This window comes from Salvelinus sp. IW2-2015, linkage group LG32 (genome assembly GCF_002910315.2).
Source record: "Salvelinus sp. IW2-2015 linkage group LG32, ASM291031v2, whole genome shotgun sequence".
In the NCBI taxonomy this organism is placed as follows: Eukaryota; Metazoa; Chordata; class Actinopteri; order Salmoniformes; family Salmonidae; genus Salvelinus; species Salvelinus sp. IW2-2015.
Window position 1 is genome coordinate 37,309,249 of NC_036871.1, and position 15,924 is coordinate 37,325,172.

The window sequence follows — 15,924 nt, forward strand, 5'->3', positions numbered from 1 at the left end:
GCATTGTTTAGAACAGACATGCTCTGTAACGTGTAATAGGGAACAGTGTCAGCTCTACACATTGCATTTCTACCAGCAACATTCTAAACAATGCAGAACCACAGAATACACCTCCTAGTCCAAAATGTCTTAAGATATACGTTGTAAAATCTGAGTTTCCTGTGAATTTTAAACTGCGCAGCTAAAACAAAGTAAACATGGGTAAATAGTACATATATTATATATTCCATATTAAGTATACATATTTCAAATCATGTACATTTAAATAGTTAATGAGAGGATGGACACTAAAAATCCTTCACCAGCTGCATTCACTCATCTTTTGCGGACAAAATGTGTTCTAGTTATGTAGTTACAGCTCCACCTGAATATACTTACCTGGAATACAATGCAAATGTTCCACATTGAAGATCAACACTTCCACACACAAACATACATACACACAGATTTGAATAGCAGAGAAGACCAATATTTCATGTCCTCTAAGTTTTGTCTAAATTGTTGGGAAAGTGGTCAAAGTAGCTGATGTGTAAAAAGTCACATTGTTATACTAAGTTTTTTAAGAAGGACAAAAAGTGTAATAATTTAAAAAGTATATATGTAGGGCCTCCCGAGTGGCGCAGCAGTCTAAGGCACTACATCGTAGTGCTAGAGGTGTCACTACAGACCCGTGTTCGATCCCGGGCTGTATTACATAACCGGCCGTGATCGGGAATCCCATAAGGTGGCGCACAATTGGCCCAGCATTGTCCGGGTTAGGGGGAGTGTTTGACAGGGGGAGCTTCATTTGGCTCATCCAGCTCTAGCGACTCCTTGTGCTGGGCCGGGCGCCTGCAGGCTGACCTTGATCGTCAAGTGAACAGTGTTTCCTCCAACACATTGGTGCAGCTGGCTTCCGGGTTAAGCTGGCGGGTGTTAAGAAGCGCGGTTTGGCAGGTAATGTTTCAGAGGACGCATGACTCGACCTTCGCCTCCAGAGCAGCGATGCAGCGGTGAGACAAGATCGAAATTGGGGAGAAAAGGGGGTAAAAATATATTTTTTAATTGGCATATATGCTATGAAAAAAACTGTYTGCAAGCAACTTAATCCAGACCAGACTACACATTTTAAAGTTTGAATGGTATTTCTATCTGAAACGGTGTTAGAGTAGCGTTCTAAATAATAATAACTATAAGTCTGTTTTTTTACAATATTTAAAGTGAGGACTTTTGCTAGTGCCACTAATAATAGTAGGCCTACATATACTGTACTGTAATCCTGTGTATGTTTTACACGAGCACAACTTTGGCACTCTGGATGACGGGACACATTGAATACAAAGTGGTGCCCAATTGATAGATCTTTAAAAGTTCTATTATTGCCAGACACTTCTGACTTCTAAGTTGTAGTTCAGCTTTGTCTTATGGACTTCTATTCAACCACCCCTTTTGGTTTTCATTCCTCGGTCGATAGCGCAGTAAGTTGGGGGATGGAGCATCATTTTATTTTTTAAACTTGCACTCGTCTTTTCCTTTTAACTGCAGCTCGTTCCCTATAAACTGACATGCTGACATTACTTTAATTGAGGAAAAATGTATGACTACATGATATGTGGTCGTTTTACCTAGCTTTCTTTCGATGAATGCACTAATGTCACTCTGGATGAGAGCGTCTGCTAAATACTAAAATGTAAATGTAAAGGAGGGAGGCAAAAAAGTGTGTTAGGTATAGTGTTTGTTCGTAAATGTGTTGAGGCTTCGAGCATGTTCTAGTCACGTCTAATATCCCTAAGACTAATGGTAAGAGGTACGACAATAGATCTATGTTAATCCTTGTGCGGTTGTTTTGGGTTAAGCTGTAGGAGTTTGTAACTGTTGCATAGGAGCAAGAGTTCATGCTAAGAGTAGTGTAAGGGTGGCTGTAACCGAGGGACTTTGTACGATATTTCCCAGCGTCCTCTTTCTCTACGCGCCTCAACACACAATAGAAACAGAGAAGAAAAGTTATTATGCAAGCAACATCATAAGCAAATCACATCCACAGGCATGCAGTATACAGTGCACTAAAGGCTAGGTAGGTAAACGCATGTTTCCTGAGACGTCAGTATGTTCCACAACCATGATCACAGAGTTCCAATGATGAAAAGTTGCCTGGAGATATTAAGTATGAAAATTGGGACCAAGACTTAGGCTTGAAATGAAGACATTAAAATCCACCAAAAAAAAGCTGATGACAGATCAACTCTTTGCCTTGTGTTTTGTCAAGTGATTATATAAGTGAAGATACCAAAGGACACAGCCTTGCACAGGCCATTTCTAGACATGCCAATATTTTAACAGATTCTGTGACTTTCAAGTTTCCCTATCGCTTCATGGAAACCTTAGAACTATTCTGAGGACTCTCTCTGGAAATGAAGTTACTCTCATCTGGAAGACACTCAAGCATCACAAATAGACAGTGGTGAAAGGGTCTGTCAATCATTAGCCTCTCCCCTCTTAACGTTCCACCAAGAATCCAAGCTGTCGGTTACAGGATCTAGATTACTTCAGACACACTCAGCAGAGATAACAGTATTTTGTTCTAGCAGGTGTCCCTCTCCATACTACTTTAGTAAAACAGGTGTTGAAAACCAGGTAAATAACAACGACATTTGAATTGATGATAACGTACTAACTGGGACAGTCACATGGTGTTTTATGTCGCAGCTGTGAGCTAGTATTGTGGATACACTGCTTAGAAGGGCTGCTACTGCTGGACATCAGTTTGGTAAGAAAAATACACCCTGAAAACCACAGTAGAACAACGATGAACCAATATGAAAACCCCTCGGCCTTTCTCTTTTGGTTTTAGCAGATCTGAAGACCAGATGGGTGTAAACAAGATGGTGGCCGTCAGCTGCTACCCTAAGCCCATTGGAGGGTTASGTTGAGCAATCGCTGCACTGCTTACACCTATCAGTCCCGTCAGAAGGAGAAAGAATAGCGGCTTGAGGTCAATTTCAGATCAGGTTTGTGTCTTTCAAGCTAAAGTCTTTGGAAGATACGAAAACCAAACCTAGAGCCCTGTTGGTATTGTGACATGCTACGTGCATAAGAAATAGCACTAAATAGGTAGTAGGCTACCATAAACTAGACTGACCCAAAATACATTTTTATTAGACTTTCACACACAGGACCACGGTACACTAAGTTAATCTGTAGTTACCTAGAAAAGATATGCTCCTATAGTGATATGGGACACTAGTTGAAAAGAAAAAGGCAGCATTCTGGGATGCTTTAGGAATGGGTAGTCAAAATTATTTTACTATTCAAATAATATCATCACTTATTTATCATCACTTATCCGGATAGTCGAAAAATGCACATGCACACGGCAGAGGTAAACAGCGGAGATACTGCGRTTCCGGTAGTTTGGCTAACAGCAACAGCGAAAGAGAAGTCTGATTTTCGCCGCGATAGAACTGATTCTGCTACAAAAAAAGATTTTCTGGTTAGTGTTTTGCATTGATCTGTGTCAGGTATTGTGGAAACTCTGTCAAGGGAGTGCCTGTAATTGCTATTTGAAATGGGGAAAATGGCATACCGAGTCGGGGCAGCCTGGAGGGCTAAATACCCAGCAGTAGCTCAACGCACCGCTATAGAAACTACATTCAAAGGTTTGATGTTTAATTCAACTAAGAATTTCAAATGTCCTGGTATTTCTTTGTAGATAAAAATGTCACAAGGATGACGTAATATAGACAAAGCCTTTTCATCGTTAAAATAGGTCTATATAAATAAATATATATATACACATCTAAAAAAAATTAACACTCAAGTAATTGAATACTAACATTCGGTCGATATCCGGTATTTAATAACCGTGCCCATCCCTGTATGCTTGATCATCATCAGTGTGACGTAGAGCGTAGGACTGAGGCATCTTTCTCAGCACCCAACACTGATCGATTGACCCTAAAAATCGAGAATGTTCTCAAAATCCCCATATAAACGCAGACCCTCAGCAGAATCATGTGGAATGAAAGTGTGTGAACACCGCTTCTCTGAAATGACAACATTTTTAAAAAGTGTGATAGTTTGTGTATTCAAAAACCTAGAAATGAGTGATACTGACTGTACTGATGTGAAGGTCTATGTTGGCTGTGTGTGTGTTCTCCAAGTGTATCACACTCTTCATGAAGTTAGGCTTGAACCGGTCTGACCTTTGTGTGCATGTTTGTGTCTGTTCGGTGAACTCACGTGTCCGCATAGTTTGGCTTGAAGCCGTCCGGTTGGCGTCTCATCTCTTCCTGCTCTCGATGGCGCTGCATCATCTCCTCCTCCTGCCTACCTCTCCTCATGTCTACAAACAGGAGAGAACGTTTAACACACACACTTCTGACTCTCCTCGTGATGAGTAGAAAATAGAGTGGGAGGTACACACACACGTACCTCATCTCTATATTCTTGCGTTTCTGCAGCTCCTGGTTGCGAAGCTCCTCCAGACGTCTCAGCTCCTCTTGACGCCTCATCAGGTCTGAGAAAGAAGAAGATGAGAGAAATATGGGTTGGCTTGGTATTACATCAGGTCTGAGAGAAAGGGTTGGCTTGGTATTACATCAGGTCTGAGAGAAGGGGTTGGCTTGGTATACATCAGGTCTAGAGGAGGGGTTGCTTGGTATTACATCAGTCGAGAGAGGTTGCTTGGTATTACATCAGGTCTGAGAGGAGGGGTTGGTTGCTTATTACATCAGGTCTGAGAGAGAGGGGTTGGCTTGGTATTACATCAGGTCTGAGAGGGGTTGGCTTGCTATACATCAGGTCTGAGAGAGGAGGGGTTGGCTTGGTATACATCAGGTCTGAGAGAAGGGGTTGGCTTGGTATTACATCAGGTCTGAGAGGAGGGTGTGCTTGGTTATTACATCAGTCTGAGAGAAAGGGGTTGGCTTGGTATTACATCAGGTCTGAGAAAAGGGTGGCTTGGTATTACATCAGGTCTGAGAGGAAGGGGTTGGCTTGGTAACATCGGTCTGAGAGGAGGGGTTGCTTGGTATTACATCAGGTCTGAGAGAAAGGGGTTGGCTTGTATTACATCAGGTCTGAGAGGAGGGGTTGGCTTGGTAACATCAGGTCTGAGAGGAGGGGTTGGCTTGGTATACATCAGGTCTGAGAGGAGGGGTTGGCTTGTATTACATCAGGTCTGAGAGGAGGGGTTGGCTTGGATAATACATCAGGTCTGAAGGAGGGGTTGGCTTGGAGTATACATCAGGTCTGAGAGGGGTTGGCTTGGTATTACATCAGGTCTAGAGAGGGTTGGCTTGGTATTACATCGGTCTGAGAGAGGGGTTGTTGGTATTACATCAGGTCTAGAGGAGGTTGGCTTGGTATACAGGTCGAGAGAAAGGGGTTGGCTTGGTATACATCAGGTCTGAAGGAGGGGTTGGCTTGGTATTACATCAGGTCTGAGAGGGGGTTGGCTTGGTATTACATCAGGTCTAGAGGAGGGTTGGCTTGGTAATACATCAGGTCTGAGAGGGGGGTTGGCTTGGTATTAACACGTCTGAGAGAAAAGGGTTGGTTGGTATTACATCAGGTCTGAGAGGAGGGGTTGCTTGGTATTACATCAGGTCTAAGATGGGTTGGCTTGGTATTAATCGGGTCTGAGAGGAGGGTTGGCTTGGTAATACATCAGGTCTGAGAGGAAGGGTTGTTTGGTATTACATCAGGTCTAGAGAGGAGGTTGGCTTGGTATTCATCAGGTCTGAGAGAAAGGGGTTGGCTTGGTATTACATCAGGTCTGAGAGAAGGGGTTGGCTGGTATTAAATCAGGTCTGAGAGAAGGGGTTGGCTTGGTATTACATCAGGTCTGAGAGAAAGGGGTTGGCTTGGTATTACATCAGGTCTGAAAGGGGTTGGCTTGGTATTACATCAGGTCTGAGAGAAAGGGGTTGGCTTTGGTATTACATCAGGTCTGAGAGAAAGGGGTTGGCTTGGTATTACATCAGGTCTGAGAAAAGAGGGTTGGCTTGGTATATACATCAGGTCTGAGAGGAGGGGTTGGCTTGGTATATACATCAGGTCTGAGAGGAGGGGTTGGCTTGGTATTACATCAGGTCTGAGAGGAGGGGTTGGCTTGGTATTACATCAGGTCTGAGAGGAGGGTTGGCTTGGTATTACATCAGGTCTGAGAGAGGGGTGGCTTGGTATTACATCAGGTCTGAGAGAAAGGGGTTGGCTTGGTATTACATCAGGTCTGAGAAAGGGGTTGGCTTGTAACATCAGGTCTGAGAAGGGGTTGGCTTGGTATTACATCAGGTCTAGAGAAAGGGGTTGGCTTGGTATTACATCAGGTCTGAGAGGAGGGGTTGGCTTGGTAATACATCAGGTCTGAGAGGAGGGGTTGGCTTGGTATTACATCAGGTCTGAGAGGAGGGGTTGGCTTGGTTATAACATCAGGTTCTGAGAGGAGGGATTGCTTGTATCATTCAGGTCTGAGAGGAGGGGTTGGCTTGGTAATACATCAAGGTCTAAAGAGGAGGGTTGGCTTGGATTTACATCACGTCTGAGACTAAGAGGGGCAGGCTTGGGTAATACATCAGTGTCGAGAGAAAGGGGATGGTTGGGTATAACATCAGGTCCGAGAGGAGGGGTTGACTTGTATTACATCAGGTCTGAGAGAATGGGTTGGCTTGGTATTACATCAGGTCTGAGAGATGGGTGGGGCTTGGTATTACATCAGGTCTGAGAGGAGGGGTTGGCTTGCGGTATTAATCAGGTCTGAGAGAAAGGGGTTGGTTGGTATTACATCAGGTCTGAGAGGAGGGGTTGGCTTGGTATTACATCAGGTCTAAAGGAGGGGTTGGCTTGGTATTACATCAGGTCTGAGACAAAGGAGGCAGCGGCTTGGTAAACATCAGGTCTCGAGAGAGGGATTGCTTGTATTACATAACAGTCGAGAGACGGTTGGTGGTATTACATAGGTTGAGAGAAATGGGTTGCTTGGTATTACATCAGGTCTGAGAGAAATGGGTTGGCTTGGATACATCAGGTCTGAGAGAGGGGTTGGCTTGGTATTACATCAGTCTGAGAGGAAGGGTGGCTTGGTATACATCAGGTCTGAGAGGAGGGTGTTGGCTTTGCGTATTACATCAGGTCTGAGAGGAGGTTGGTTGTATACATCAGGTCTGAGAGAAGGGTTGGCTTGGTATTAATCAGGTCTGAGAGGAGGGGTTGTTGGTATTACATAGGTCTGAGAGAAAGGGGTTGGTATTACATCAGGTCTAGACAAAGGGGCTGGCTTGGTAATACATCAGGTCTGAGAGAAAGGGGTTGGCTTGGGTATAACATAGGTCGAGAGAGGGGTGCTTGGTATTACATCAGGTCTGAGAGAAAGGGTTGGCTTGGTATTACATCAGGTCTGAGAGGAGGGGTTGGCTTGGTATAACATCAGTCTGAGAGAGGGGTTGGCTTGTATACATCAGGTCTGAGAGGAGGGTTGGCTTGTATTACATCAGGTCTGAGAGAGGGGTTGGCTTGGTATAACATCAGGTCTGAGAGGAGGGGTTGGCTTGGTATACATCAGGTCTGAGAGGGGTTGGCTTGGTATTACATCAGGTCTAAGAGGTTGCTTGGTTATTACATCGGTCTGAGAGGAGGGGTGCTTTGGTATTACATCAGGTCTAAGAGAGGGTTGGCTTGGTATTTCATCAGGTCTGAGAGAAGGGGTGGCTTGGTATAACATCAGGTCTGAGAGAGGAGGTTGGCTTGTATACATCAGGTCTGAGAGAGGTTGCTTGGTATTACATCAGGTCTAGGGAGGGGTTGGCTTGGTAATACATCAGGTCTAGAGGGGGGTTGGCTTGGTATTACATCAGTCTGAGAGAAAAGGTTGGCTTGGTAATTACATCAGTCTGAGAGGAGGTGTTGGTATTACATCAGGTCTAAGAGAGGGTTGGCTTGGTATTACATCAGGGTCTGAGAGAGGGGGTTGCTTGGTAATACATCAGGTCTGAGAGAGGGGTGGTTTGGTATTACATCAGGGCTAAGGAGAGGAGTTGGCTTGGTATTCATCAGGTCTGAGAGAAAGGGGTTGGCTTGTATTACAATCAGGTCTGAGAGAAAGGGGTGGCTTGGTATTAATCAGGTCTGAGAGAAAGGGCGTTGGCTTGTATTACATCAGTCTGAGAGAAGGGGTTGGCTTGGTATTACATCAGTCTAGAAAGGGTTGCTGGTATTACATCAGGCTGAGAGAGGGGTTGCTTTGTAACATAGTTGAGAAAAGGGTTGGCTATTACATCAGTCTGAGAAAGAGGTTGGCTTGGATAATCAGGTCTGAGAGAGGGGTTGGCTTGGGATACATCAGGTCTGAGAGGAGGGTTGGCTTGGTATTACATCAGGTCTGAGAGGAGGGGTTGGCTTGGTATACATCAGGTCTGAGAGGAGGGTTGGCTTGGTATTACATCAGTCTGAGAGAAGGGGTGCTGGCTATTAAATCAGGTCTGAGAGAAGGGGTTGGCTTGTATTACATCAGGTCTGAGAAAAGGGTTGGCTTGGTATACATCAGGTCCGAGAGGAGGGGTTGCTTGGTATTACATCAGGTCTGAGAGAAAGGGGTTGGCTTGGTATACATCAGGTCTGAGAGGAGGGTTGGCTTGTATTAACATCAGGTCTGAGAGAGAGGGGTTGGCTTGGTATTACAATCAGGTCTGAGAGGAGGGTTGGCTTGGTATAACATCAGGTCTGAAGGAGGGTTGGCTTGGTATTACATCAGTCTGAGAGGAGGGTTGGCTTGGTAATACATCAGGTCTAAAAGAGGGTTGGCTTGGTATTACATCAGGTCTGAGAAAAGGGGGCAGGCTTGGTAATACATCAAGGTCTCGAGAGGAAAGGGGATGGCTTGGTATAAACATCAGGTCTCGAAGAGGGGTTGGCTTGGTATTACATTCATGTCTGAGAGAAAGGTTGCTTGTATTACATCAGGTCTGAAGAAAGGTTGCTTGTATTACATCAGGTCTGAGAGGAGGGTGGCTTGGTATTACATCAGTCTGAGAGAAAGGTTGGCTTGGTATTACATCAGTCTGAGGAGAGGTTGGCTTGGTATTACATCAGGTCTAGAGAAAGGAGGGTTGGCTTGGTATTACATCAGGTCTGAGAGCAAAGGGGGGCTTGGTAATACATCAGGTCTGAGAGAAAGGGAGGTGGCTTGGTATACATCAGTCTTGGAGGAGGGGTTGCTTGTATTACATCAGGTCTAGAGGAGGGTTGGCTTGGTATTACATCAGGTCTGAGAGAAAGGGTTGGCTTGGATTACATCAGGCTGAGAGGAGGGGTTGGCTTGGTATTACATCAGTCTGAAAGAAGGGTTGGCTTGTATTACATCAGGTCTGAGAGGGGCGTTGGCTTGGTAATATTCATCAGGTCTGCAGAGAAGGGTTGCTTGTATACATCAGTCTGAGAGAGGGTGCTTGGTATTACATCAGGTCTGAGAGAAGGGTTGGCTTGGTATTACATCAGTCTGAGAGAAAGGGTTGCTTGGTATTAATGTTTTTTTGTATTCACACGTGACAGTTTTCTGACAACACTTGAAGTAGCCTATGGCTTGTCTGCTAATGTTGAATATGCGCACGACACAAAAGTAACATGTTAACTTTGTCCTTGAAAAGTGGGCGTCTTCCTCGGTGTGTGTGAGAGGTTCCTCTGAGTGTGTGTACCTTGTCTCATCATCATGAGCTGATGCTCGTGCTTGGCGGCCTCCATCTCTTGCTCCAGCTTCTCCTTGGCCTCTCGGATGTTGCGCTCAACCTGGTCTCTCTGCTGCTTTTCCATCTCGTCCAGGGCCTTCCAGCGGGACGAGTACTCAAACTCAAATGTCCCCGGCTGGGCAAACCGCGGGGGGTGCTCCCTCTCCCTGGAGAGACAGGGAGGAGAGGGGTTAGTGGCTGGACTAAGACCTGCAGGGAGACTATGAGGAAAGTGGAACGGTGCACACACACACACCGACGGGCAAGTGAATAAATCAACAAATTCATACTGGTTATGATAAAGAACTCCCGTTGTCAAGACTGGTACAGAGAGTAAAACTCCCAATAGGAGATCATGTGTATAACGTACTTGTGGTAGTGTACAGATTTCACCAGCAACTTCTCTGGGAGTCCATCCTCTTCATCCAGCTGCTCGGTGGGTTCCACTATGGCAGGCCGAGGAGACCTGGAGACAACACGGTGAGATGGGAGTTATCACAAACACTGCTTGGAATTGATTTGGTGCGTTTGGGTTATTTCGTAAACCAGGTAACTAAGTAAATGCAGTCGTTGGTTGTCTTACGTGGTGAGCAGCAGCGCCCCGTCAGCACAGCGATCCAGGGCTTTACGAGCACAAGGTTTGTTGGCAAACTCCACGAAGCCCTTCCCAGTGGGCCTTCCGCGGTCGTCCACCACAACGATAGCCCTTTCCACTGGGCCGAACTCCGAGAAGGCCTCCTCAAGGAGCTCGTTYGAGACCACAGGGGAAAGGTTCCGCACTGTGAGGGCAGAGCCGTGCGTGGCGAAGCGGATCCGGATAGGTCGGTTCCCCAGCACTGTGCCGTCCAACTCTGCCTTGGCAATCTCCGCCAGCGTCCTGGTTTCCTAGAATWCCAGGTCAAAGGTTAGGCTCTATTGATAGCAAACTTTCAACGTTTTTTTATGCACTCTTGATTGATTAATGAGAATTGCCACCTAGATAGTGTTACCATAATCTAGTCAAGCATGTTTCAAAGGGACCCAATGTATCAAGAAATGAATGGTTTCAGGTGGGGGAGTAGGCTTAACAATTGGTCAGGCAGACCCATCCGCCTGAGTAATAAATAGTAGCTAACTAACTAGGGGGAACAGATGGGTATCGATATTATAGCGGCCTAAACTCCAACAATCAAAAGGAGCTTCCTTCACCACGGAGTTCGATATTACTGAATACTCTAAAACGCAGTCTTACCAGTCGAATGAAGCCGAATCCTCGGTCTCGGTTGATAAACACCTCGTTAGCCTCGCCATACTTTGAAAACAGTTTTTTGAAATCATCCTCCGTGAGGTCTGTCGGGAGGTTACCGATGAACAACCTACATCGCTGCGTGAAGGTTTTCTCCCCGGGTCTCCTGAAACTCTTTATATCCAGCGTCATTTCCAGCGACTCTCCGGCTCCACCCTCCCCCTCTGCCGCAGGGCTGGCAGCCGTCGGCGGCTTTGGTGGTGGGGTTTTCCCATCCGCAACATTCGGCCTTCGCTCCATGCCTGGAGAGTCCATGTTGCGCTTTGTGTGCTGCTGCTGCTGCTGCTGCTGCTGGCGGTACTGCTGCTGAGGTTTCGGCGACGGTGCGTTGTTTTGAATGTTGACCTGTTTTAGATTTCGGTGAGCCATACTTAGAGCGAAGTAAATCCCTCACAATATGTATCCAGTAAGTATAGCTTTGAATGCGCAGAAATATTTCAGAAACGAAAAAACCGTGCCTCCTTACAGTCATCAGCCAGCGAAGTGCGGCTGTAACTCAAAATGGCGATGACTGCGCGCGCACCGTTGACGTGAGGTATTCAACGTGGCTGTGTTTTTCCCCTTGGCCACCAGGTGGGGTACGAAGACTTTTACAAGATCAAGGGATGTCGGGAAGTTTTTGCATGGCARAGTGGCATGCTGATGCTGATGTTGGTGTCGCACTTTGTTCAACATGTTCAGACATGTTCAAGGTCAATGTCATGGGAAGATTCAGTGTGCTGCCGCTGACACTTTACTATCTAAATTATTGATATTCGTAACAACAGCATGTTGGTTCCCGTCCCAAGGCGGGAACACTATACCAGTAGGAGTAATACTCCACTTGGCAGTGGTACTGGTAGGCTCACTATGCTTATTGCTTATATAATCATTAATGCCATTTAGGCATGGGGCAGAGCTCATACTCAGTCACTCTGTCAATGGTCCAAAGTTTACGCACACACGCACACACATCCTATGGGGGTAAAGTGGAGGGAAGGGGTTCATGGGTGATAAAAGGGATGGTTGGTCTCTTTGTGCGAGATGTCTGAGACTGGTCATGTGACAACGATGGCTGAGACTGGTCATGTGACAACGATGGCATTCACAGACCTCCACACAACTAAATGGCCCTGTAGCCACATTTTTGCCCATTGTGATGACAAAAGACGCCAGGGTCACTGGAAACCAGACAGACACAGATGCCTGACAGTAAAATACACCCTATTCCGTATGTATTGTATAACGTGTAAAAACGACAGGTAGTTGACTGTGAAAGAAAAACCCTATTCCCCACATAGTTGACCAGAGCCCACATAAACTGGTTATAAYCTGACATAAGCTGTCATTACTGTTTATGACAGCTGGTATTCTATCCTCATTGCAGATTAATGTACCCCTTCTGTCAAGTAAGGTGGGGCCCAGTTGTTCTTGTCTCRTATTGTCTGACTCAGGAATACCCTAGTTTGACATCGCAAGCCATTCAGTCACTCATACAGTAGGTAGGAAGAGCGCCCAGTCATATTAGAATGCCCCTCCCTCATCTCCATAGTGATCTGTGGGGGGTGACTCCCTCAGAGTAGGATGTACTAAGATGCCCCTAGACATTGATCTTAAGTCAGTTTTGTGTTCCCTCTTACACAGGGTTTCTTAAAGGTGATGGTAAGCTGGTCCTAGATCTATGCCAAAGGTTCATATTTCACCTGGACAAGCTCAGTGGCAAAATAATTTAAAGGTATCTAGCTCGTGATGGATTCATGGTGTCTCTTTAACCAAATGTGCTAGACAGCCCTGATACACCCAATTTATCGTCTGTGTGCTAATGTTTGCATAGCAACGAATAGTCTTCCCAGATCCCTGGAAAGGGTCACAAGAAAAAGTTTGGCACTAACCTTCACCTGACTGATGTGTGTGTGTGTCACATGAACCACACACACACACACACACACACACACACACACACACACCACACACACACACACACACACACAACACACAACACACACACATGCCACTAGGTAGCGGCCGGACGTAGAAAGAGAGGGGAGGAGGGTGATTAGTTTTGTTGTTAGGGCTCAATCCCTGTGCTTTCAGGGGCATAAAGGAAGTGCTGCTCTCAGCAGGGTCAGTGGGCTAGGTCTGCAGGGGAGGCCAGTGTGAAGGGGGAATTATAGCCAGCGATTAACTAGGCAATCCTCTGCCAATCACATGATATGAACTATGTGGCCATGAAAACAAACAGGGGGGAGAGAGAGAGAGACCCCTAAAAGCAAGTGATTCCTACACATACACACCTACAGAGAGATGAACCTGGAGAAGAGCCCTAAGCAAGCTGTCCTGGGGCTCTGTTCACACACAACACACCCCACAGAGCCCAGGACACAACACAATTAGACCCAACCCAAATAATGAGAAAACAAAAACAATTACTTGACACATTGGAAAGAATTAACAAAAAAACAGAGCAAACTAGAATGCTATTTGGCTCTAAACAGAGAGTACAAGTGGCAGAATACCTGACCATTGTGACTGACCCAAATGTAAGGAAAGCTTTGACTATGTACAGACTCAGTGAGCATAGCCTTGCTATTGAGAAAGGCCACCGTAGGCAGACCTGGCTCTCAAGAGAAGACAGGCTATGTGCACACTGCTCACAAAATGAGGTGGAAACTGAGCTGCACTTCCTAACCTCTGCCCAATGTATGACCATATTAGAAACATATTTCCCTCAGATTACACAGATCCACAAAGAATTCGAACAACCCAGATTTTGATAAACTCCCATATCTACTGGTGAAATACCACAGTGTGCCATCACAGCAGCAAGATTTGTGACCTGTTGCCACAAGAAAAGGTCAACCAGTGAAGAGAAAACACCATTGTAAATACAACCCATTTTATGTTATTTATTTTCCCTTTTGTACTTTAACCATTTGCACATTGTTACAACCACTGTATATATACATACTATGACTATTGTAATGTCTTTATTCTTCTGGAACGTCTGTGAGTGTAATGTTTACTGTTATTTTTTTGTTAATTTACTTTTGTATATTATCTACTTCACTTGCTTTGGCAATGTTACATATGTTTCCCATGCCAATAAAGCCCCTTCAATTGATTGAGAGAGGTGGGAGGATGTGGGGGGAAGGGGAGGTAAGTAGAGAGAGAGAGCAGTACAGGTTGGGGTTTGGGGGGGAGGAGAGAGATGGGAGTGGGAGAGGTGGGGGAGGGGAGGAAAGTAAGAGGGAGAGAGCACAGGACAGGGTGGGGTTTGGGGGACAGAGTGAGAGAGGCAGGGGAGTGGAGATGTGGGGGGAGGGAGGTATGGTAGCGGGAGAGAGCAGGGTGGGGTTTTGGGGGAGAGAGAGAGAGGAAGAGTAGGAGAGCTGTATGTAGAGAAAAAGAGGGAGATGGGAAGGAAGAGAGGGAGAGCTAAGGGGTGGAATATGCTGTCTGTACTCTTCCAAGGGATCAATTTTCCTCTCCTAGTCCAAAAACTTCGCCCACTATCTTTTCTTCAATCCACCAAATTCACTCCAGACTCCCCAATTCTCCAAGATTGTGATCCATTTCACCCCTACACTTCCCTCAGGCCCATCCCCAAATTGTATTTTTATCTCTGTGAATACTGAACCAGTAAGGGCTAAGTACTGAAAGTGACTGAGATATCTTGACTTTCACTATCAGACCCAACTGTTCCCCATTGGTGTTGGTTACAGCCTGTCATAGGCTAGCTAAAGTTGCATGTTATAAAGGAAACTAAATTACATTTTGATGGACGTTCCTCATCACAGTGTGAAAACCGTGTGCCTGTGTGTCTTCCCAACCTCTCACTCCCTTCTCCTCTCTCCCCCACCCCTTCGTTTCCTCTCACTTCGTCTCTCCCTCCCTTCATACCCCCATGTCCTCAAAAAGCATAACTACTTTCTGCATTGTGGGAAGCCAAAGTACTTATTTTATTTCACCAAACAAAACCCCCAGGCGACAAGTTAYATATGGTACAAAAAGTTTATTCAGTAACAGTTTTGTAAACATTTGAGGTAAATTAACATTTACATCAACATGTTCTRACAAAAGTTCAGACGCAAGGCACTTCTCTTCATAGACAGTGATTTCACAATGGGGTATCTGGTCTGAGCATGTCTAAATCTCRTTCCCTGCCTCACTGGCCAATGAAATCTCATTCCACGCTAGAGATTCCAAAAGTCCAACAAAATGTCAGTTTTCCGATGGGTGGGGGGGATGCCCGACACAACAATGGAGTATAACTTTAACCTAGCCAAACACCTCTCCAGTATTTTTTCGACAAAAATTCAACAAAGAAGCAATATTTTTTTCAAAATCTACTTTTTTGTATTTGGTAATCTGGTAATTCTTCAATAAATAAAAATACTTTCTAAAATATCGAGACATCCTCTTTTTGAGATGTCCTTTGTTATTTTATCATAGAACACCATTCTGTCTTAGCTGTCCAGYTCATTATCTACATGCTAAAGTGTCAACTTTAAACAACCGAAATGACAAGGTTATAAACAGAAATTATGAGTTAACAGAACCGTAACTTGTATTCAACAACTCTTAACAGAGTTCTATTGGTGGCCATTTTAGATTTTCTCTCTTTGGTGGACAGCTGACCTGCTCTTCGTTTTTTWTGGATTACAATGTCACAGCTCGATCCCATCACCTGGTGGCTTTTTTTTAACATGCATGGTATGTAAATGATTTGTGAGGCACTTGGATTCTGTGTGTGTGGCAACGCAACAAACAGCAGACCTGATTCTCTAAGCATTTTAACACATCATACAGCAGAGCACAGCAACAGCCCATTCAAAGTCTCGGTCTAAACCCTCTATCCCAAGATATACCCCAATGTAGAGTTTTGTGTGTGTGTGTGTGTGTTGTGTGTGTGTGTGTGTGGTGGTGTGTGTGTGTGTGGTGTGTGTCGTGTGTGTGGTGTGT

General features: G+C 45.3%; 1 protein-coding gene across 1 annotated transcript in view; it reads right to left on the bottom strand.

The window, feature by feature from the left end:
• Positions 1 to 11,479, bottom strand: part of pspc1 (paraspeckle component 1) — a 20,053-nt gene extending 8,574 nt beyond the window's left edge. The window contains 7 exon segments of the mRNA XM_023978055.3: positions 4,215 to 4,308; positions 4,310 to 4,321; positions 4,411 to 4,495; positions 9,669 to 9,865; positions 10,069 to 10,164; positions 10,282 to 10,583; positions 10,930 to 11,479. Of these exon segments, the coding sequence (XP_023833823.1) occupies positions 4,215 to 4,308; positions 4,310 to 4,321; positions 4,411 to 4,495; positions 9,669 to 9,865; positions 10,069 to 10,164; positions 10,282 to 10,583; positions 10,930 to 11,352 (1,209 nt within the window). The 5' untranslated portion in view covers positions 11,353 to 11,479.
• Between the last annotated feature and the right edge of the window lie 4,445 nt (positions 11,480 to 15,924).